Consider the following 23,897-nt stretch of genomic DNA (forward strand, 5'->3'; position numbering starts at 1 on the left):
TGAATGCTTTTCAGAGATAGCTAGGAGGTAGACTCAGTATTTCCAAAATGAGAGTGAGTTGGTGAAGTCAAACAGGTGTCAGAACTTGTGGGGTTTGGAGGATTTTGACTGTTGTATTTCAGAGTTAAATTTGCAATTTCACTTGTCTGTTGTGTAGACCAAATAAAGTATGGAGTAACTAACTACAATTTTAGCTGTTTTAGGTATTTGCATAGAACGTAAAAACGAAGCGTGGGTAGAATCTTTTGTCTTTATTTAGTCTGCAAGAAATGCTTAGTTTTTATTAATACAATCTATAAAAATAATAATTCTTTTTTTAAAAAATAATTTTAGACAAGGCCCAGCTACTCGAAATAGCCAAAGCTAATGCAGCTGCCATGTGTGCTAAGTCTGGTGTTCCCTTACCACCAAGCCTGATGCCTTTGTTATCTCAAAAGAAAGACGACAAAGCCAACCAGAAGTCATCAAGAGATACGCTAAAGGAGCTCACTGAGGTAAGTAAGAACAACAGTAGCACACCTGAAAATAAGCAGATTTGGTTTTTTGTGACTTCTGGGCAACCTGTCATTTTGTGTGCTGGTTTGTGTGGGAACTGGCCTGTGATTTGAGACCTTTTTTTCTACACTTTGGGTTTTGGTTTTGTTTCTTTTTTTAAGTAATGAGAACAGGCTTTTTAATTCCATGGAAATGCATGAAGTCCATATTTTTTTTTTTTATTTTTTACCTTTTTTCCTGGATTCGATTTTGTTCTAATTTTGCACAAATTAGTAGTTCTCTTTGCAGTCTTGTTAACAAACCCCAAAGCTTTCACTCCTGGTTTCTGTGGTGATGTTAGTTATTTATGTTCCTACTTCTGTCAGTTAGTTTCACATTGTTCAGTGTTAAGTCAGGCTTAAATATCCGGTGCTCACTTCGTATAGTTCTTTGTATATTAAAGTGCATTTTAAGATACTTACTGTTGCATTTCTGTCCTGTTGCAGTTCAAGTCTGCAAATGGGATGTTTTTGTTCTGACTGTGGGGAAAAAGTTGCTACTTTTACAGTAGTAAGGTCACCTTGTTCAATTTGCTAGTTTCCTCAATTTCCCGTTATGTTTCCCCCCAGAAACTAGAGGAAAATTTGAATGGGGGGAGGGGGAAAACTGCCTCCTTTTAATTTTGTTTGAGTTTTATAATTGCATCATCAGTGTGACAGTTCTGAAATAATCTGTTTATGGAAATACACCTGAAATTAAGCAGTGTCATATCACTGAAAAGTAATCTCTTAGTTGTGTGTGGGTTAGTAGAAGTCAAAGTACGTGTGCAAAGTACCAGATTGTGCAGATACGCTGTGCAAACATCTTTGGTAGTTCTTGATGTAACCTGACCAAGACCCAGAGTAGCTAGTGCTAATCTGGAAGACCAAATCATGCCCCTTCCTTGCTCATTCCAGCTGTTCAGAATGTGTTCCTGTTCTTTTGAATCAAAATAGGCCACAGAAGCAGTCCAGGTCATTGTCATATGGTAATGTGTCCAAGCAAAGGATCCTTCCAGAGCCTGCTCACTTTCTTCTAAAGCTGGCCGTGTTGTCTTTCTTTCTGCAATATAACCTGCAAACAGGACAAACTGCTTCCAATTAGTTGGGAGCTAACTAATAACTATAAATAATATATATCGGTTAGCTTTCCGAATAGTGCAGGCTTTTCCTGTTGCCTAAAGAATGTGCTTCAGTCATTGTTTGCAGGTGTCTTAGCACAGGAGAGTGCAGAAATCTGTTTTTATAAGGACTGATGAGAACAGTGCCTTCACTGTGTCTTGATTTTTAGTGATGGAGCTTCTGGTTTGCTCCTTATATGCTAACGACGAGGTCATCAAAACAGATGTGACTTACAGGGAATGGTCTGAACTTAAACTAGAATCCAGCCAGATGATGGCTGCATTTTGCCAGTATTATTTCCTCAAATATTATGTCCTCAAATACCTGGTAAGTCTTGTAAATGTGCTTCTAATGAATGGAGACATAATAAATGCATCATACTAGACTATAACATTCTCTACTGCATTTTTGACTTATAGTTGCTGCTGATAAACACTTGGTGCAGATAACTAATCAGTACAGAATTTTTCATCCTAAAATTCTAGCCTCTTTAGAATGTCATTTTGTTGGGTTTTTTCCTGCACCTGGAGGCACTCTTCTGATTTGAGTGCAGTATCCCCATAGCACCTACATGTTTTATGTTTAACTTCTGTTGAATATAAGATTTTCTCATTTTATACCTCCTTTAAAAAAGATGTTGGGGTTTTTATTTGTGTTTTGGCTGAAAGTCCAGGTTTATTCAAAGCTGTCATGTTTCACCCCACCCTTTCTCTTTTTAAGAAATGCAAAAAGATTGCTCAGAGCACAGATGATGTGATAGTGAACAAACCTCATGTTTCTGATGAAGAGGAGGAAGAGCGTCCTTTCTATAATCATCCTTTTAAGCTCAGTGAACCCAAACCTATATTTTTCAATTTAAGTGTAAGTACTTCTTTAATTTTCAATTTTTTAAATTGTGGTTATTTTTAAATAATGCAAGTAATTCTGTAAAAAATTAAAGAGGGATCAGTAATTCCAATGAAATTGCACTGGCATGTTGTCAAAAGTACTCTCGCTACAATAAGAAACTTACATGCAGTCTATGAAATTTTAGTAAGTCTCAGAACTGGATTGAAACTGGTTTTGCCATTAAGGTCTTTGCAGCTTTTAAAGATTAAATAACATAAAAAGGATCAGTTTACTTCACATTTTCATTGCAGCAATACTAGTATGAATTTGAAAACAGTACTGGAATTGGAAAGCACTTTCAGATAGGCACTGCTTTTCTTTAAAAGGCAAAAATAAAACAACCCATCAGAATTCTAGAAGCATTTTAAGGTGTTCTAAGTAAGATGATGCCATCAGCTTTGCACAAACTCCAGATCTTGTCTGCTTCTTTAGTGAACACTTGAGATCTACTGAAGGAGAGAAAAATTCTGTTAGTCTTGAGATTAGCCAAGGCTGTTTAAAGAATGAGGATCACTGATGGTTCCTGTAGCTGAGAGGGTCTAAGTGGTCCATTAAACCCCCTCCTTGAGGGACTGCCTTTAACTCTGTCATAGCTTGTGTTGATACTTTCTGGGTACGAGCATCTTGGAGGGAATACAATCATAGAGTGTTTCTTTAAGTGCATCTGTGATTCATACGCTTTGAAGCATGGATCAGAACATTTCCACGTTTTGGTTGGGTTTTTTTTTCCCTTTTATTTTCAGGGTTTGTTTTTTTTGTGCCTGTGAAAGTCTGCTCTGATTTTGCAGGGTATAAAGTACTATAAAAGTATTAATATACTAAGTGAAAATATAAATAGCATGTATATTTTTATGTACAAATATATGTAGCTTGTGGCATACACGAAATAAGCAGTAATACATATTTACGTAAGCTGTAAGGTAGAAATAGATTTCTACTTTATATTGTGCTATTATAAAGTGGTACAATATGAAGTATATTCTGAAGTTCAGTAAACCTTGGTATTCTTACAGGCTCCAAAGAGGAATGTTCTTTAGTGGTTAGGGACTGCTCTGCCTGTTTTCCACAGTCCTGACCATTTTAGTGTCATTCTTTCCATTCTTTCTGGATTCTATTCTTACTACCATTCCTGTACATCTTCCTTTGATAGTAGAAGTTTATCAGATATTACCAGCTGTCAGGGCTCTGTTTGCTTTTTAGAAGAGGAACCTGTCAGAGATTTCTGAGAACTCTTTAGCAGTACTCTGTAAGGAAGACCATAGACTTCATCTACTTTAAAATTCATGCTGCTATTAGAAAATAATCAAAACGTAGAAAACAAAACATTGAAACTACTTTCTCTATGTATAGTAATGTAGAACTTTTTATCATCATGTGAGTATCACAGCTGATGTTTTTTCCTGCCCAGGAGTTTCATTTTTGAGCTTTCCATACAAAATACATGTGTGGCAGATGAAGATTGTTCTCTTTGTGATGGTGTCTGGGTGGAGGGAAAGCAGGAAGGTTAATTGTGAGAGTGAGGTTTTGTGTACTTTCGGCTGCTGAAGCTGACTGAAGCGATTTTAGCTTCTAGCTAAAAATCTTTGTTGCTCAGTTGTGTGTTTTTAGGGCTGTGCTAAAATGATTCATTATAAAGACTTTTGATTTGATTATGGTAAGAAGGATGACTGTTTTGTGAAAGCTCAGTACCAAGTGTATGCAGTAAATAGTTTCTCAAAGGCACGTGAGCATTGTGTTTTTCAAGTTTTAACTTCTTCTAATTTTATTTCTTCAAGACTCCCAGCATAAAACCGGCACCACCTCCACAACCAAAAAATCAAGTCAGCCTTTCAAAGGAATTCCCTGTTTCATCTGGGTCTCAGCATAGGAAAAAGGAAGCAGATAGTGTCTATGGAGAATGGGTTCCAGTTGAAAAAGGCAAAGAAGACAGCAAGGATGATGTTTTCCCCAAACCATCCATTGAGGTAAGGAAGGGAAGGAAAGCATATCATATAAGAAAACCCAAGCCATTACCTGCTCAATCTGGTGTCAAATCGCAGGCTGTGAAGAAAAAACGCGTACATAGGTAGTATTTAACACTTGCATAAGCTACTCATCTGAACATCTGCGGTCTTATGTTTGGTGACCACGCTCAATGTAGGCAGTGATGAAAGCAGCCTGTACTCATATCTTGTACTTTTGTCAACTAGTGACTTCTTTGCCTCAATAGAATTTAAGCTTTTGCTCGAATGTGAAAAGCAAAATTCTTGTCCAGTTTCCTGCAGATGTTAATAACTGAAGTTGAGACTTTCATAACAATTAAGTTATAATTAAAATTGTCCTACCAATCTTAGAGCAGTAACATTGCATTAAAATGTAATTTATTCAAAATAGATTTGAAAGTAGTTTCTAAAACTGCCATTTCATCTGAGTTTATCAGCTAAGTTTTTAGCTTGACAGTCACATTTTCTCACAGTTGTCTTCCATGTGGCCTTCCAAAGGAAAATCTAACTGTATGTATAGTAAAATAAAAAAACTGAAACTAAACAAAAAAAAAAAGAAAATGTTTTTCCCCTTGAAATGTCTTCAAAAGGATATTTTGTGGGGTTTTTGTAATTAAGTAAATTGAATATTTAAGACAGATGTTAATCTTTTCAAGTTGCTGTTACCTCACTCCATCTGAAGACTTGTTCTCATACCTTTCAAAGCAAATAAAAAAGCCTTGGCATCAGTTTCTGATGGAACAATCTTTGCACTTGGTGCATTTTGTCTTTGAAGAGCTTTCTAAGATTGTACAGTTCACTTCCTGAAGCACAGAAGGTATTTTCTTCTGGGTCTTCTACAGCACCAAAAGCACAGTGAATATAACTTATTTAACAGACATTTTCATGGTATACCTCACAGTTTGACAGTCAGACATCCAATTCTTTGTTCCCTCAGTGTAGATTGTAACTGCTGTTTGGTCTTTGTCATGGACCCACTAATAAGACAGACATTCTGAAGTGTTTGCGCAGCATGTCTTTCCCAGTTACTAGTGTACGTGTAAAAAGTCCGGAGCATAGGAACATTGTATATTAACATTTCACTGTGTTTGTACCAGGTGGTAAAAGTCTTGTCCTTCACATGGTTAGTGATATGCTTGTAGTTGAGGTGAGCTCTGTAGAAGTCTGCATCCAGGTGGCCAGTGATGCTAGGCTTGTGTCTTTGACAAATGGAGTTAGCTAAGCAGTGGTGGTTTGTGTATTGATTGTAGAAGAGGCCTTAAAAATCAACACTGGAGTAAATATATTAAAACTTTCTTTCCTGTCATGTGTATCTTTATAAATGCTTGTAACAATATTGTCTGTTTCTATATTTTGTAAATAAATATTTTTATTTGCATTTACCTTAACTTGGTTTGTGTTAAGGGTGATTTCAAAGGTCATTAGCTGACAACAGAGCATACCATCCCCTTGGGTTTGGCAGTCCTTATTTTTTAAATACAGGAATACTCCTGTAGTGGCAGAATCCCTGTACTTTGCTTCAGGGAGTCTGAAAGGGAACAGAGGGCTTCTCTGCTTAATTTTTTAAATGCTTGCGAGGACTCTTTGTAGATGAAATGGGTTTCTTTGGGCAAGATAAGCCAGATAAGCTCCCTTGCTGTTGGAGTAGGGTAGTGGGGGAGTGTGCTTGGATCCTCAGAAGTTTGACATATAATTTGCCTCTATGCATTATTGCCAATTCTGAAATCTGATTGTGACAATTCTGATGCAAGTCTATATTGACATTAAAAAATATGTAATTGGTTTTATTGTTATGTTTTTTATTCAAGTCACAGAATTAGTTATGGGAATAAGCAGTCTAAAATAGCCCTGCCTATTATATTATGAATTGTTTTAATAAAACATTATGCTCTTAATATAGTTGTTTGTGCTGGTAGGAGATGGAGCAAAAACTCTTCAGTAGAAATGTGAAGGATCATCATGTCTCTAGAAGCCGGGGAAACCTATGAGAAAGCAGCTATACTTGAAAGTGAAAGTTATAGAGCTGAAGCGTTGTATTTAAGTTTAGTGTACCCAGGCGACTATAACGCAGAGAAGCCATTGTGATCTAAAAATGCAGTAAATGCATTTGGTGTATCATTGGACCTGTGAAGTATGTAAAAAGTGCCTGCTTTCTATTGTCAGTCTCTTCCTTCTTGCTTCAATATTTGTGATGTGTGTCTGTGGGCAAAATGGTATTAAAAATCAGGATTGGAAAGGCAGAACTCTTACGGAGAATAGCATGCTGAACTTGAAACTGTTTTACTTGACTAAATAATAACAACTTTTCATACTTCAAGCAGAGATTTTTTTTCAAGATCCAAAGCTGCCATCGAGTGTCTTGACATAATACAAAGCCATGATGGTCTCCAAAATGGTGACTGACCATGTGGGGAAAGTGTATGGGAAATCTAACTAACCAGGGTATCTACTAATAGGCCCCAGTCCGGTAAAGCACTAAAGTACACATGTATGTTTAAGTATGTGAGTGGTCCCAATGTGGTTTCAGTGGACTACTTGCATGCCTATGTGTATTGCTGGATTGAAGCTTTTGGTGAGTAGAATAACTTTTATTATCTCCTGAACCAGTTTCACAAGCAAAACATTACAGAATTACTTTTAAGTATGTAAGGGAAACTTATTAACTCAAGAAAGCATATATTTTAAACAGGCATTCTTTTACATACATGACTGTCATGTTTGGTGATGGTTAGAAGATCTTTTAATTCTTCTTGTGCCTTGTTTATGATCTGTGTTTTTGTCAGCTTGGACAACAAATAAACACTAAAGTCAGTTTCATAGACACGGAGGACTTCTGGGATTTTAAATCTGCCTTGGTCAGTGCCAGATGTTTCAGCAGTGATCTTCCCAACAGAAATACTGTTTATTCCAGACAGTAAAAAAAATCCCCTTAAATAAGATATAATAGAGTACAAAACCAGTTACTGTTTTATGCAGTTTTAGACATTTGTGTTTGTCTTACTGTTCTTCAACATTTGCTAAATTTTTGACCTGGTCCCTGTGACAGAGATTTTGTGGCTTGACTGTATTTTCCTGTTCAGCAGAGTCGATTTTAACTATTTTAACTAATTTAAATTAGTTTCAGTTTCTTCTACTGGCCCTTTATTCTTGTATAATGTGTGAGAAGCTAAGGTTATGAGATAGCGACTAACAAAGGACAGAAGTACTTTGTAAAGTAAACAAAAAAAAAATGAAACTATTACTTTATGTCTATATGCCACATGCTGTTTTGATTATTTGGTTTCTTCTGTGCTTCAAATGGTTCCAGCCCTTTCAATCTCCTGCATGTGCTCACCTCCAAAGAAATTTTGTCTCTGAGCACTGTTCTTTTTCTCCTTCCAAGGTAGAATGATCCATAAAATGCACATGATCTGAAGAACAAGGCACAAGTAACTTTACAAAAAGAGTCAGAACTTGTTACATCTTTATATTCCCAAATGTTTTGTATTTCTCTTGATTGCTTTGCATATAGAGTACTTTTGCATTCAGCTTCTCCGTTTGCTCCATATTTTTACCAAAATGATTCTGATTAGTATGTGCAGGATAGTTTCAAATATGTTTTTCTTTTAAATATGGGGTTTTTTTTTTGTTTGTGTGGGGTTTTTTTATATTATTCTAGTTCAGCAATAGAGATCTAAATAATCCTTTATGAAACAGTCAGTTTTATGAGCTACCAGTCTGGTTTTATATTTATACAAGTTTGTTTCAGGCTGAAGATTAAGATTTGAAATAGTAAAGCTGAGTTCATGGAGTACATCTGATTCTTGCTGTAATTATTTTATACATAACCTGAAGTTTTAGTGTGACTTAATAGAAGGTTGCTCATGTAATCAGCTCTGTATGTTGGCTTTTTTCTTTAAATTCTTAGCTAAATTGCATTTAGTTTTGTTGATTAATAAGATTCTGTTGAACATAAAACAGTACACACCAGAACTTTCTGTGACCAGAGTGGTTCTTTAAAAATAATTACAATATTTTGTATGTACAGATGATATTAAATTATCAGGTTGTTACACTTTAACTTCAGATTTTGTATTGGTTTATGAAAGCCTATATTCTGTGTACATACCAAGTAGTCCCAGCATTTTTTTTTTCTCATTGCCTATTTATAGTGAAACCGAATACTCAATGTGTAAAACAACTTTGTAGCGTTTGTTCTACAACAGCTTTTTCCAGATCAAATGGATATTACTGTGGTCTGATGTATTTTTAAAAGTAATGTTTTTCTTCCTAGGGCGTGGACATAACTACAGCTATGAATGATCGAGCAATAGCTCAGAAAAGGCTTAATGAAAACACATTTGATTTAGAGGCCATGTGCATGTTAAATCGTGCACAGGAACAGGTATGTTGCAAATTTTCATCAGCGTTTTGATGTACTTAAAGTAAATGTTAACCCCTCATACCAGTTTTTCTTATGCATTTAAGTACAGGCTTTTGGAAGCTCATTTTATCAGCATGTGGTTAAAAATTCTGTCTTTATTTTGCACATCATAGCAATGATTTTGAAGATAAGGAAACCACTTGCTAGACAGAGTCTGGGCTTTTGGGTTAACGTATAAAGATGCTCAGCTTTTTAGAATGTCTGCTTGCAAATGAGTGAGCACTAAACATAAGTGAAGAATCATTACGAAAATAAGAAGCAACAGAGAACTGCAAAGCAAAAGTGTGCAAATTTTTATTTTGGTCTTACATTTGATTTTTATTTTGTAGATTGATGCCTGGGCTCAATCAAACTCCATACCTGGCCAGTTCACAGGAAGTACTGGAGCACAGATACTGTCCTCGGATGAGCTGACCAACAGTGGTCCCCAAGCATGGATTAGAAAGGTAGAAGTTATGCAGACATACTTGTCTAACTATCATATTTTAAATAGTAGAAGTATCGGAAAATGCACGAAATGTGCCTTAAAAACCTATGGTAATGCATGTGTCAAATATAACAGGTTGAGTTAAATCATTGTGTTTGATACAGATACATGCTGCTGCTGTGTCTCTTTTGTTGTGCATTAAGGTATTGTTCATGACATAGGGTACTTCAATAAGGTGTGTGTCTGGTATTTGAGTCAGATTGGTTCATACATACTCTTACCTTACACTGAAATGACATTTATAATAACGTTATGGTTGCAGTGGTAGGTCCATCACTACTTTTACAGGATTGGGACAGATCAGGCAAGGTTTGATCCTGATGTTACTGAAGTCGGTGATGTTTTGGCATCAACTTCAGTGAGCTAAGTACCAAACTGACATATTGTTTGACTTGGTTTTACCTGATGGCTACTTTGCCTCTGTTTGTATCACCAGGTTTTTCTGGGACCCAAAGATTCAAAGTATTGAAGTAACAGTTGCAGTTTGGTTAATAAGTTTAATGTCACCCTACAGTGAAATAGTTACCTCTAACTGCAGAGTAATAGTGGCATATTTTTGGGGCGTGGTGCGTCATACATACATGTGTTTTATAAGTTTAATAATTCATGCTTCATCTTTGAAAATGAATACCAAACTGGTTCTCTCTCAAGAAGTAGAACTGAGGAATTCAAGCCCTGTCTACCTTTCAGGCAAAAAGAACAAGATTACTTGCAAGATTGACTGCTGTTACGTAGTTGAGTATATGTTGTATCTGCTTGTCCTTCCAGAATGCAGTGTTAAGACAACCCTCAAAACTGGTAGGTTAGGTTTGAGGCTTAGACAGAATTTTCCATAAAACTTGGTGTAAACTGAACACAAAAGTCTGGAGTTACAACATCCTAAAAATAGGAATATTTTTACCAAGATTCAGTAACTTATTTTTCCACTTTATATAGCCAAGCAGTACAGAGAGCCAGGCAACACAGGGATCCAAGTTACTTGCTAGATCGAATCTTTTGAGTTTTCTCAGTATTAATACAGAGCATATGTGACAAAGTCTTATTTTAACAATTATTAACTTTTGAGATTGTAACCAAATGTTGGCTTTGATTACAATAATTGTCCCTTGCAGAGGAACTTAGAAATATAAAGCACTCAGCAGGGATGTGTTGGTGAGAAAAGAGCTTTTTCACCATGAGGCTTGTGAAAGAGATCAGCAAGCGTGTGAGGGTTCTCCCTTTCTGCAGTACCTTGAGTGGGTTCCCAAGGCAACAGAAAGGGAGCATCTCTGATCATTTTCCCAAGCCTCCTCATCCTGTTTTCATTCTTTGAGTTTCTGTGGTGGTCTTCTGTGCCTTACAGTAACAAGAGTGTCCACTAACAAAAAGTAAGTGGAAGAGGCAAGTGAGTTTTCCCTCGGTTTTCTAACTTTTCACTCTGTGATTGGCTTTAAAAATAAAATCAAAATAAAACCAGTGAACTGAACAAAAACCCCAAACAAACCCAAACCAAAAACCCAACAAAATGCTTTATAGAGAGAGAGTGAGAGAAGACTCTGGTCTCTGGCTTGTGGGCACGACTGCTGTGAGGAGCAGAAGCATACTGGAACATTTTGTTGTATCTAGAAATAAGAGTGAACAAGCAGAAAGACTTCTGTTGTTCCCATAGCTGTAAGACTGTAGTGGTTTGCAGTAGTAGGCGTCCTCCCTAGCAAGCATCGTGGTTTGTCAGAAAGGAGGCTGCTACTGGAAACAAGAAGAGTTGGGTGAAGAAGATAAGGACTCACTCCTCTTTCCTGCTCTGGCATTCCTCAGCTTGACTTCTTTTGCTCTTTCCAGGTTCCATATTTGCACACACATTGCCATCAAACTCATGAGATGACAAGTAGTTAAGTCATGCACCCTCTGCGTGTTAGGGGCTGCACAAGACTCAACCTGTGTTTTTAGGAATGGTGGGTCCTGTGACAGCCTTCACAAAACTTAGGTTCGATGAATTTAATGTGGGCATATGACCTATGGTTAGAGAATGATTTCACAGAATAAAGTGAAGTAGGGATAATGGGTTATGAATGCATGTTATCTTTCTCAGTGTCATGAGTGCAAACCAACCATGAAATGCAAAGTACAGGTTGCATTTTACTTAGGCATTTGACGTTCTGTAACTTACTTCTTGGTAATTATGCAGTGTAGCACTGGGAAGTCAGATTTGTACTCCCTTTCTTTTTTTTTTTTTTTTTTGTCCTAAGAAAATGCATTTTATCATTTAAAAAAAGACCTCAAAAACCAAAACCGAAGAAACTAGTGTTTTTTAATTTTTCACCTGCTAGTAGGGCTGTGGAGTTTGTTAGGTATGTTTTTATGATGGGAATGGACTTAAACTGAAAGAGGGTAGTTTTAGATTAGATATTGGGAAGAAATTCTTTCCTCTGAGGGTGGTGAGACACTGGCACAGGTTGCCCAGAGAAGCTGTGGCTGCCCTATCCCTGGCAGTGTTCAATGCCAAGCTGGATGGGGCTTTGAGCAACCTGGTCTAGTGGAAGGTGTCCCTGCCCATGGTAGGGGGTTGGAATCAGGTGAGCTATAAAGTCCCATCCAACCCAGATCATTCTGTGATTCTATGTTGTGTGTGTAAATTAATGCATGTTTCTGATGAAGATGTTGTTTACTGAAAGCATTTTGCTTGAGAGATTGTCTGTCATAAGCAATTGCCATAAGGGGACATGTGGGCCTGCACTGTTCAGAAAAAACAGAGCCCGTGTCAGCTTGCTATTTGTGTATCTTTAAACAAAGAACATGTACAGACATTGTGCTTGACAGATAATTGCAAAACTAGATAGATATAGCAGAAGAGCAGTGTCAGGAGGGGAGAAAAACTAAAGTACTTGGGGAACTTGTTTTGATAAGCGCTGTCTTCACTTTGCATTTCGTGGATTTCGGCTACTTTTGGTTGTTTAAAAATAACTTTGGAGAAGGTAATATGTACTCAAACCAAAATATGCTTGCAATTCCAGTTCAATCTCAAATAAAGTTCTGAGAGAATTAGTTACCAAAGTGGTTAACGTGGCATACTTGAGTGATCGGCACACCAATTCGGAGTATGGTTTGTTTTTCTGAGTTATGTGTTAATTCATGATGTTCATGTGCAGGGTTCTGAGCATTACTTAAAAAGGAATAATATGTTGTTAGGTTTCTTGTATAATGAAAGCAGATTTATGAACAGTATTTTTCTTTTGAAAAGTGGCTTCTGTTTCAGTTTATTGTCATTGGTGTAATCAGTTCACAAATATGACTGACTTATTCTGGAGGTTGCTTCTTGTTTTTTTGCATTTCTTTGATGTTTTCTTACAAATACACTGCTGCTGAATGAATGCTAAATCAGAGGAAGGGGTCACATACCTTTTCCAGGCAAATTCTGTTGAGGTCTACTTACTCAGACTTTCCCAAACTTCCCCACTTGTTTCTGGATTTATCAGCTTAATTCTCCCACCTGAACTTTATCCCCAACCAAGGTTTCTGCAGTGTTTTATGTACACAGGGTAGTGCCCAAGATCTGTTTCACTCAGTTGGGCTAAAGCATGGCACGCAGTTCTACTATGACCATTAGAATACTCTGTGTAGCTAAAGTTATGAAAAGTTAAAGCATTCTTCCATTCTTCCATGGTTACAGCAGATGAGCTAACTCATGCTAAAGATGGATGTAAAACTAAGTCTTGTGATTGTCACTTGCAGAAGGACTGCTGACCTTCTCACAAGGCCACTTGTATTCCTATTGCCTTAAATGACACCATGAGCTTTCATTGGAAATGAAGGCCATGTGGCAAGGCCAGTCAACTGTGTTAAATATATTGGGCTGGCTTCCTGTTCAACCCTCAAAAATGTTTTGGGATTTTTTTTACCCATTATCCTCAGCTTGCTTTCTACTGACTGTATGCAAAAGCTGCGAACAGAAATCCTGAAGCTGATTGCTTCAGGATTTCAGGAGTGTAGTTCTTGTAAGGCATCTGATAGCATCCTTCAGAAAGGTATTCTTCCTGTTCTACTGGGGAAGGAATGTGGCTGTCCTAAAAGTGCCAGTTTATTTAATGGAAGATTCAGCTACTTTGCAAATGTTTTGCCAAGGATAGATGCTTGTTCTGGTGCTTGGCTTAGAGGAATTTCTCAGTTAGTCTTAAAATAATCTTTAAGACAGCCCATTATACTATAGCTGAAACTGTCCACCAAGTGCCTTTAAGGCTTTGTTGTCTTCTGCTTAATGAACTATTGCCCAAAAGAAATAAGCCTTATGACACAACTTATAATTTAGTGCATGTCAGCAGTGTGAGAAGGAACGGGTATTTTCTTTTCACAGAGGAGAAATTGATGATGTATTTTAAGATCTCTCAATTATGGCTTTCATATTTTGGTTGCTGTGGGTGCTGTTTTATGGATTGTTTAGTTCAGTGCTGTGTACTACCCTTTTCCCAGAGACAGCTGTTGCAATTAAATGATGGCCACTGTCCAACTTGCATTGTGTTTCAGGAAAAAAAAAGTGTAAAGTCATCTTTCAGGTGTGATTTTTTTTATTTGTGTGTGTGTGTGTGTGTGGCTTTGCTTGTGTAAGCCCTTAAATGCTAATTCAGGCATTCCTGTCCCCCAGAATGTGTTGCTTTAGCATAGCTTTAAAAGAGGAATAGTTTTTAAATTGCTAAAAAACCCTCTTAAAGTGATCAGGTTTTACTGTGTAGCCTTCTTTTTAAAGCAAGTGTTGACACAAGAATGTGGTTTATTGGTTGTCTCCATCTACTGGCAGAATGGAAGTGTGCTCTATTTGGCTGACCTTCCATGGAGTTTAGATAGAGATAAAAAGATGAGAGGAGTGGTACTGAATTTTCATGCAGATGTACTCAAATTGAGATTAGTGAATGAAAGAGAACAATTATTTTGTAAACTTTTATTTTTATTTTGTTGTTTTGGGGTTTATTGTATTAGATATTCTTCAATTTGATATCCTCCTCCTGGCCAGATCTGCAAGGGTATGGAGCTGTTAAAAGAGTTTTGTAATTTTTTAAACTGAATTGAAATTTAGATCTTCTTCCAGCTCCTGTTAACATTTCTACTGCAATTTTTACATTTTCAAATGACTTACAAACACAGCTCTAGTTGTACCCATACTCTGTTAAATCATGGGCTGAGGGAAGTTATCTGTCACTGCATTTAGTTAAAGAGAATATAATTGTACAGGTGACATTAGAGGTTTATGTTCAGTTTATTATTTGAAACCAAACCAAAACTGAAAGAACACTTTCCTCCTGCTGCAAGCCTTCTTTGCTTCTTCAGTAAGCTGAATCAAAGTGGGCTTCTGGCTCCTCTCATTTAGGAGAATTATTTCATTTAGCCTTCTAGTGTGATGTACAAGTACAGCTATTCTGTACTGAAACAAGTCTTTCAGTTCTAATTCCTTGTTGTCTTGCTTCTATCATACATGTTTAAGACTCAGCATAGTGTGAAAAGTTCCTGCTGAAGTTACCAGATAGGGCTCTGAATTCACACATTAGAAGAGGTGTTTTTAATAAACTACGTTTTGGGATTTAGAAGACTTTTTATTCCAGGATTCGGAATTTTATTCGGGCTCTGGTAGTTCCTATGTAGGAACTCAGGGCTTTGATTTTTAACTAAGAATAGCAATATTTAGGCTCTGGTCTTTCTTTTCTACGCAACTACTAAATGTACTGTTAGTACATTTATAGGTTTGATGAGAAAGCTGTATAACGTGAAAATGACCTCATCCAGAAATGGCAATTTTATCATTTGTGAACTGAATACACGCTGGTGGTAATGAAACAGATGTTTATATTGAAAATTCTATCATTGCAAAGCAGGTACAAAAGAGGAATCGGAACCCAGGGTGACATTGACTGGGGTTTGTATCATTCTCGGCAAGGTTGCCATTTTCTTATGAGAGGTTCCTGGAAAAGAGAGGGGAGGATGAAAATGGAAGTAAGTAATAAAAGCCATTCTAGGTATATAGATTGAGGCAGTTCATATCGAAGAAACTGATTTTGTATGCACACACACTGCATGGTCTGCACCAATCAGAAAAGAAGTTGAACTGGAGAGGTGCATGTAGCCTCTCTACTTTTCCATCAGACCCTTTTGTTAAATGCAGCATCCAGTTGCATGATTGCTAGGTGTTTACTGTTTAATAGGGAAATATTTGGAGAAGTTCTGCCACAATCTTCCACAATTATTATTATTTTTGAAAAATTTTTAACACCATGGGGATTACACACATGCTTCAGTGTGTGTCAGTTGCCAATTTGAAATCCCCTTGATATCTTCAGTCTCTGCAAAAGTAAGACTTCTGGTTTTCTTTTTGTACATACCAAAACCAAGAACCTATCAGTCCGGTGTCCAAACCTGGGAAATGCTTACTTTTGCAAGCACAACTCAAAATGAAGAAGAAAAACCCCAAACAATGTTCTATTAATTTGCTTTGATAGTAAGTAACATTTTCACAAAGATACTAGGCATTGTATCCTCTAACCTACTATGCGAAATAACGGATGGACTTATCAGTGCCAGTGTGTAAACTTGTATATTTTAAGGCAAGCAATTTTTTGCTGTGATGGAAATGATTGACTTACTTACTTGGGTCAGCGGGGGGGGCAGAAGAGAGTTGATAGTTCACAGAATAACCTGTGAACTTTCACCCCTCTATATGGAAACTTGTTTCAGGGTCAAATCCTTGTAGCTGCCTTCTTGCCACGGTCAATGCCAGCCCTACTATTCACAACACTGCGGCCATCGAGGCCTAGGTACGTAAACATTTAAGGAGTTTTTAAAGTTCTTTACATCAAAACAGATTTTTAAGATTTCTGTTTATAAGCTTTCACCATTTAACAGCTATTATGTAAATGATGATTTGAAAGAATGTGAAGACTTCTCTACTGATGCTAAACTGTGTGGCTAAGCGCCTTTAAAAAAAAAAGAAGATAAAAACCTGTATGTTTCATGTGGATTTTCAGAGTAGAACTTGAATGTGCAACTGCTGTATAATAAAATGGGGAACCTTTTTTTTATATATAGATATATATTTAAAATACGCCTAAACACTCTGTGAATGTCATTACTAAATGTGCTTGTATTTTGTTCAGTAACTAGGTACACTTGGCACGCATGTTGCCAGTTAAACAGTTAACACTGCCTCCTTTCACGAGATGAGAAGAGATGCATTGGAACCAAAGTAGCGTGTTTAAAACTGGACGGTTATCATTTTATTAAATACCTATGTCTGCAGAGGGTCACTTGCCACTTTTGGATCACATTAGAATTTTAAGTTGTTCTTTTTTGCAAATATTGATTTGTGTCTCGTGTGTCTGCGTGAATTCTGGTTGCTGCCAAATGTTACTGTATATAAAGCTAAGGTCTATGTTTTTTTTTAATTGAGTCTGTGAAAGGTTGTTAGAAACATTTTTTTGGAAGCTTCCCTGTAGGTTTTAAAACCCCAGTGCTAACTTTAGGACTTGTTTTACTTTTATTTTTCTGGATAGGATCAGTTCTTAAGAGCAGCCCCTGTAACTGGAGGAATGGGAGCTCAACTGATGAGAAAAATGGGCTGGAGAGAAGGAGAAGGGCTTGGGAAAAACAAGGAAGGCAGCGTTGAGCCAATTATGGTGGACTTTAAAACAGATCGGAAAGGTAAGCTCTTCTTTACGTGTCTTTTGGCAGTATAAACTTCTTATGTCAGTTTTGGAGACGGGCAAAAATAACTTTGAAGTAGTAGCCCTTTTCTGGGTACAGCACCATTGGAAAAACTAACAGAATGGTGTAGGTGATTTTGGTACGAGGTTTTCATGCCCTGGATTATATATATAGGCTTTGTCCTTATGCTTGTGGACTCTTCCAGATGTTCTTTAACTTTTCCCTAACCATCACCCTCCGTTTTGAAAGTGATTCTCAGTAAATTAGGGATGTGCTTCAGTTGGATGCGTGGAGAAGGCATGGGACAGGGAAACTGGAAAAGCCATTGTGGTTGGTCTAGAGGAAGTGGCTCAAGCAGAAATGGGGCTGGATAGAAGATTGACTAGATCAGTTTAAAACTGGGGTGGAGGACAGAGATGCGACTTACAGAGCTGGGTTTGCTGCTGCCTTTCAGCTGAAGTCCTGACAGGAACAGACTCACACTGATGTTTTTAGGTCTTTCAAAGGGATTCTGTTGCCTTTTTTGTCCGTCTGCTCTCTTTGCTTTTCCATCTCCTTATTTGATCCTGTTGCAGGAAACTGCTCAACTCCAGTGATGTTGGCCTGATTGTTTCCAAAGGTTATTTTTTTTAAGCAGTCTTTTCTGCTTCTCTTCTTTATCAAAAGTTCACGGGCACAAGTGGAGAACTGTTGCACTTGTTTCATTTGATGTAAGAGAGCTCTCCTTTTAATCGCAGGCAGCATGCTGCTCCTGAGGCCGGGGCGGCGTGGTTTGTATGGCTGGCCATCTTGCCAGCACATTCAGCAAGAGCTCTCTTTTCAGAGTGAATGTTTTTGGAAATTTTTCATCAGCAATACAAGTTGCAACCATTTGAAATGCCAGATTCATAATTTTAGCAAAATTTCAAGATTTATTAGTCATGTTAGCAAAATTAACAACACTGCAGGAAAACATGTTCTGTCTCTTGTTGTCCTAACATATATTTGTTTTTTTCAACTGGGAAACTCTTAATATTTTGACTAGATCACATCTAATATCAAAGCATGAAAATACGTTGAATTACGGATTTATGTTAGCATTATCAATACTCATGATTGAGCTTGGAAGAAAACAAAGCGTATAAATGCAAATGTTGTGAAGTTTGTTTGCGGAGATGCTGTTGGAGGAATCTTTAGGTGTCAACAGGATAGTTCTTAATACAGAGGTAGTTCAGTACTGCTCAGGTGACAGCTAGCAATGAAAATACAGTTTAAACATTGAAATATTAAGCACAGAGAGGTGGAAAATGAGGAAGGCCTATGTTGTGAAAATATTCATTGCTTTCTAAATCCTAAAGACCTTCTAGCAGCGTAATGTGACTTTTATAAATGGAGAAGTGCAACAGTCTCAAAGTACTGAACACAGTAATACGGACTTCACTTTTCAGCTGGTTTTCTTCTGTGCAACCTCTCTGTTTAAAGAAGGGGAAAAAAAGGTAACCTGGTGACAGAGTGGTTGCCAAGAAAATCATTTTTGACAAGTATTTTGTTACTGTTACTTAGCTACTGTCGTCTTTGTAGATGTTGTCTTGGAAAGTTCTCGGTGCTGGCAAGAGTTCCTTCAACTTAGCTTGATTTATAGCAGTCGAAGAGAAGAAACTGAGAACAGTGTCAGTATTATTTTCTCAAACAGCCTGTGTAACATGGTGGTGGATTTTTGTGGTGAGGAGGGAAGGGTTAGCTCTGTTCCATCATGTCGCTTGCTCCTCACATGAAAGAGGCAGTTTTGCTGTACAACCTGTGAATGTTTTGAACATTAAAAACATTTTTGGTGAGGCGCAGCTCATGTTGCAGCTCAAGTTTCCAGTTAGAGAAGTGTGTCCCAGCATCCTCATGTTGTTCCCAATACAAATTTCCTTAGTGCCTTCAGAATTTGTTACCAAAGTTTCAGACACCAAGCCCTATGGCCTGAGACAGGTCAGGTCCTTGTTGTGCTGGGCATTGTGTAACAGGTAGTTTGCTCTTTCTTCTTCAGAACATTCAGTCTTCAGTAACAATTAAAAACATATAGTGGAGTTAAAGGATGCCTCTTCCTTGCCTGTGATAGCTCTGTCTGAAAATACAGATAACCTTAGTGATGGCTGTGCTTTGCTCAAATTTAACTGTTTTTAACTACTTGATTATCATCATGTGTGCAACCTAATCTGATGATTTCCACCAAAATAAAAAATTCTAAACATGTTCTGTGTTGATAAAGAAGTATCTTTAATGTTGAGCCAACCAAGCTTGTAATACAGGGAGGCAGTTCGCACTGTGAAGAGGCTGCATGTTTCATGCATTACAAAGAAGCAGCTGAACAGTGATTGTACATTTGTGTTGAGTAGGTGAAAAGCTTCTTCAAACCTCAGGGTTTTTTGATGCTTAAATGTATACAAATAGTATTTTTTTTTAAGTTTTTTTTGTAGAGGTTTAAAGACAAATCAGGAATTTTTAGAAGGAATCTGTCTGTTACATTAAGTATCCTGGTTTTGTTTTGTAAGGAATGTTTTGTCACGTTTTTAGAACTCATCCCCAAATAAAATACTATTCCTAGATGCAGGACCAAGCAGTTTGCTCAGTTACTCAGTAGGCTGCACTAGGACACAAACCAAAATGTTGTCCATCTGCCTTTGTCATAGCTTTTGCTTAGACCCTGCTTTTCCCAGGCACTGAGCAAGATCTGTAGTTCTGTCACAGGCAGCATTGAGCCAAACCCTCCTTGAGCTTTGGTATCAGCCAGTAAATTGCTGGTTGTCTGGGTTCAAAGAACCTTGGTCTGTCAGCGGGGCTTGGCGGAGTCCACTGCTTTTTTGACAGTCCCTCTTGAGGTACCAGAGACAAGATGCAGAAGACAAGTGTCAGTGACCGCAAGTGAGGGAGACACAATATTAATCAGAGAATGACATAAGAGGTTTTTTTTTCTTTGGTGGAAATCTTCGGTTACTTTGGATATAAAATTCTGTAAGGGGAGGAAAAATAAACCTTGTTTCAGTGATACCTGTCTGTGAGGGTTTCATACCACTTGAAAAGCCCTTACTCGGGAGCTGTGTGAATATTAGGATGACAGTCTGGTAAGGAGAGAAGGATTTTCTTCAAAGGCAAACCAAATCAAAATGCCAACCAAAAAACCCTAAAGGAACAGGAAGAAACTGGAAGCAATTGCAGTATCTCCCTGTCCTTATTCACCAAAGCCAGGAACAGAAACAAATAGAGGTAAGAAACAAAGTAGTATTTGAAGGACTAAAGTCCGAGAAACTGAAACCTGGGAAGGTATTTTTGGTATTTAAGGTAATAGCATGTAAAGATGCAAAGAAACTTGAGTCCCTGTATGAGCATGGCATGGTTACTGGCGTTTGATATGTTTTTAGCAATCGTTGCACTTCATTTCTTATTCCTGCAAGCTTTCAAAAAGAAAAAATGTTCAACTTCAGTGTTTCACAGTGACTTTCATTGGCACTTGTGCTCTTTGTGTTGTCTTGTGGCCCAGTTGCACGCTCTCCTGCTATTTTATATTCAGATGCAGTTGAAAGCATGGAAACTGTGCTGTGAATTTGCACTTAAAGTATTTGAATACTGATAAATAGAGCACATCAGAATGGTGCAGTGTTACTTATATTGCAAAAGGATGTGCTAGGTTACAGTTCTTACTGTTCATTGGAAATACTGCAACCGCTCAGTGTGTCAGAGACAAACTGTTCCAGTAGTGGATGGCTTTTGGGTTGCACAAAAAGACTGAAGGGGAGAGGGTGCTCTGAAACTTGTCTCTTGTTCAGTGTTTCTCCAAAGAGGGCATTGAAAACCAGCTGTTTCCTGACTTGCATGAGACTGCTCAGAGTTTTCTACTACCTGGGTTGTTCAGAGTCTTACTAGAGCAGTTGAGAAGAGTGTTACGTGTAGTAAGTGTGAAGGGGGAAAAAAAAGGTTGGATGAAGGGGAGGTTTGGAAGACTTCCGAAAAGACCACTGAATGGTGTTCAGAATTCACTGAGTACATGTTATTGCTTTACTGCTGGTAATACAGAAGTCAGGTGAGGATTAGAAATGTAAACTTTATTGTGTTTTGTTTAGGGCTTGTTGCTGTGGGAGAGAAGGCACAGAAGAGATCTGGACATTATGTTGTGATGAAGGATCTTTCAGGTGCGATTCTTGCTTTTCTCAAAGCAATCTCGTTTAAAATGATGGCTTCAGTAGTGGCACTGAAATTTCAAATACATTTTCTCTTTAAGGTAAACATCCCGTTTCTGCTTTGATGGAGATCTGTAACAAAAGAAGATGGTCACCACCTGAATTTGTGTTGGTGGATGATAGTGGGCCTGATCATCGCAAACATTTTATCTTTAAGGTGCGTGTGAGTTTCTTTGTTTGCTGTTGGTCTTTCTGTTAAAGGTGATGTAAATTCATGGTTTTAGGTTTTATTTGCATATAAACATATAAACCATCTTATGGGTGGTTGAGGACTGCTGAGCAGTGTCTTTGCTGAAATGTCTAAATGGTGTTTCTGCAGTGGCCAGATCAGACCTGAAGTTCATTAGTCGTGTAAATCCATCAAGAAACACACTGTTCCACTTCCTAGTAAAATTACTGACTCATGTGGTACCATATTCTTCCTGTTCGCTTGCAGGTGTGGTGTTGAACCTTACTGTTGTAAAGGCAGTGAGCAAGATTGGTTTGTCCTTCAGTTATCTTACATGAGCTTTCTTTTTCACATCATACCCAGTGTTAGCAGTTGGTGTTCAGAAATGATGATGCTTACAGACCAGGGGTGGATTTTGACTACCCCTAAGAGGGACTGTGTAGGGAAGGTGCTTAAAGGAGGAGCTGCAAAGCGCTGCCTCAGAGCGGTGGTTAAGAGGCACTTTGTAATGCTTTCTTTTCCCATAAACAGGTGAGAGTCAATGGAAATGAATACAGGCCTACTTTTGCCAGCCTTAACAAGAAGCATGCTAAAGCCACAGCAGCAACTGCGGCTCTCCAAGCGATGGGACTTGTACCAAAGGAAAGCATGGTTAATACCACCATGTTTAGGAGTGCCTCACACCGCTAGATATTGTTTTTTATATTGACATTATTTCAGATAATTTTACTCTGCACAAAAATGGTATTTGCCCTTTCATGTTGTAAATACATTGGCAATTCCCACGTTGTAAAAACTGTACAGACACCTTCAGGTTTTTCTTTTGTACCATCAAAATGTATTTAAATCATACTTAGTTTTTGGTATGTTTATATTGTTTACATTAGTGATGTAATTATTTCTTAAATGACTAAATCAGACGACAGACTCTGGAGGCATCAGTAATTGAAACCCTTGTTTTAAAGCTCATGCGCTTCCTCTTCAATACGGAATGTTAACACTTTCATACTGTTTTGTACGATGCTGCAGTTTCCCTGGTCTCGGTAAAGCTACCCATTTACTTTGCTGGCAGCTGGTGAAAGTCATGTGCTCACCCATGGTTGGTCGAGGCTGGTGCGTGCTGCTGGACGGGTACTGGGCAGCGCCGCAGACCCGCGAGAAAGCATGTGGTGGTAGCCCTGTTGTACAGTGTTAGCACCGTGCTTGCTGTCTGTGTTCAGTCCAGGGTTGGACTTGGTGGTGCACTGCAGCTGGCCCCGCAGCCCATGCTCCAGGACGTACTTGCTTTAGGCAGAAGACATGCACTCGAAGGGACGGCAGGAAGTCAGCAGTGGATCCCGTGGGACTCGCGATGTCAAGGTGACTCTCCCTGCATGTTCTAAGAAGGGAGATGATGGAGTTGTCTATTCCAAACAAATTAACACACTGCCTGATGTTGATTGTATGATTTTGTGGTTAATGTGAATTTTAAACTCTTAACAAATCTACAACTGGATTTGGGGGGGAGGGAAGGGATAGAATGACGCTTAAATTGTTGTACCCAACTTGGTCAATAAAAGCAGCACAAGTTCATAATCTTAATCACTGGTCAGTAAGCAGTAATTCAAGTGTCTGCCGAGTTGACTTGTGGAAGAAGGGTGCAGTGTAAGAGTATGCTGAGGATCACCAGTAACTGTTAGGGCTGCAGGGTCACTTCTGGTTGCTTTGGAGTATTACCAAATTAATTCCATGGGCTTCCACTTTCCGTAATGGTACTCTGCCCTCAAGGAGACAGCCTGATCCAGAGTTAGGGCAGTTTGACAAGGGAGAGGATGTACAGAGCTTTTCCTTCTTTTATGTTCTGCTCCCCTTCCCCCCCCCCCCCCCCCCCCTTTCTTTTTTCCCCTTTTAATTTAAGAAGTGTTAGTACTTGAGCTGTGCTGACTTTGGATTGGAAAGGGCATTGCACACCGCTGGCTGGATTTGTCTGAGTTTATGATCAGGTTGCCAGGATTTATGGACTTCTGCAGCTCAGGTGCTTATTTCAGAAAAGTCTTTTGAGGTTTCTTTGTATTACACCCCCTGAACAGAGCCTCATCTGGAATAGGAACAAAACACAGTTTGTACACAGCAGGGCTGCGCTCAGGCCTAAAGCGTGTGAGCTTCGCCGTGGTAATAGGAATGCAGAGGTAAAGAATTACCAGTACCTCTTCCACAAAGTATGATGACCTGTGTGTATTCTGCCAGCTGTTAAGGAACAAAGTGTCTTTCTGTGCCCTGAAGGGACAAGGGTCATGTCTTATGTACAGCAGAGAAATGGTGTTTGGTTGTTGACTGCCCACTTCCAAAAAATAAAGACCCTTACTCGTCTGTCAAAGTGCTCTAGGCCTAAGTCAATTTTCATGGACATAATTGTCTGTAATTAAAACTTTTTTCCCTTTGGCTTCTCGCCTTCAGTCTCTGACTAAATAGTT

At 38.3% G+C, this 23,897-nt stretch overlaps 1 protein-coding gene across 8 annotated transcripts in view; it reads left to right on the plus strand.

The window, feature by feature from the left end:
* Nucleotides 1–23,897, plus strand: part of SON (SON DNA and RNA binding protein) — a 43,378-nt gene that overhangs the window by 16,336 nt on the left and 3,145 nt on the right. For 5 of the 8 annotated variants that reach the window (XR_010612203.1, XR_010612202.1, XR_010612204.1 and 2 more), the window contains exons 4-12: nt 334–494; nt 2,355–2,495; nt 4,298–4,486; nt 8,778–8,888; nt 9,257–9,373; nt 16,923–17,070; nt 21,159–21,227; nt 21,317–21,432; nt 22,665–22,803. Coding sequence is in view for 5 of the 8 variants with exons in the window: in XM_065676858.1 (XP_065532930.1) it covers nt 334–494; nt 2,355–2,495; nt 4,298–4,486; nt 8,778–8,888; nt 9,257–9,373; nt 16,923–17,070; nt 21,159–21,227; nt 21,317–21,432; nt 22,665–22,803 (1,191 nt within the window). In the remaining 3 variants the exon portion in view is untranslated. Of the gene's footprint in view, nt 1–333; nt 495–2,354; nt 2,496–4,297; nt 4,487–8,777; nt 8,889–9,256; nt 9,374–16,107; nt 16,188–16,922; nt 17,071–21,158; nt 21,228–21,316; nt 21,433–21,975; nt 22,373–22,664; nt 22,804–23,897 lie in introns of those variants that run through there. The other 3 variants (XM_065676859.1, XM_065676863.1, XM_065676861.1) reach the window with 2 other exon arrangements.

Source organism: Lathamus discolor, chromosome 4 (assembly GCF_037157495.1).
Source record: "Lathamus discolor isolate bLatDis1 chromosome 4, bLatDis1.hap1, whole genome shotgun sequence".
In the NCBI taxonomy this organism is placed as follows: domain Eukaryota; kingdom Metazoa; phylum Chordata; class Aves; order Psittaciformes; family Psittacidae; genus Lathamus; species Lathamus discolor.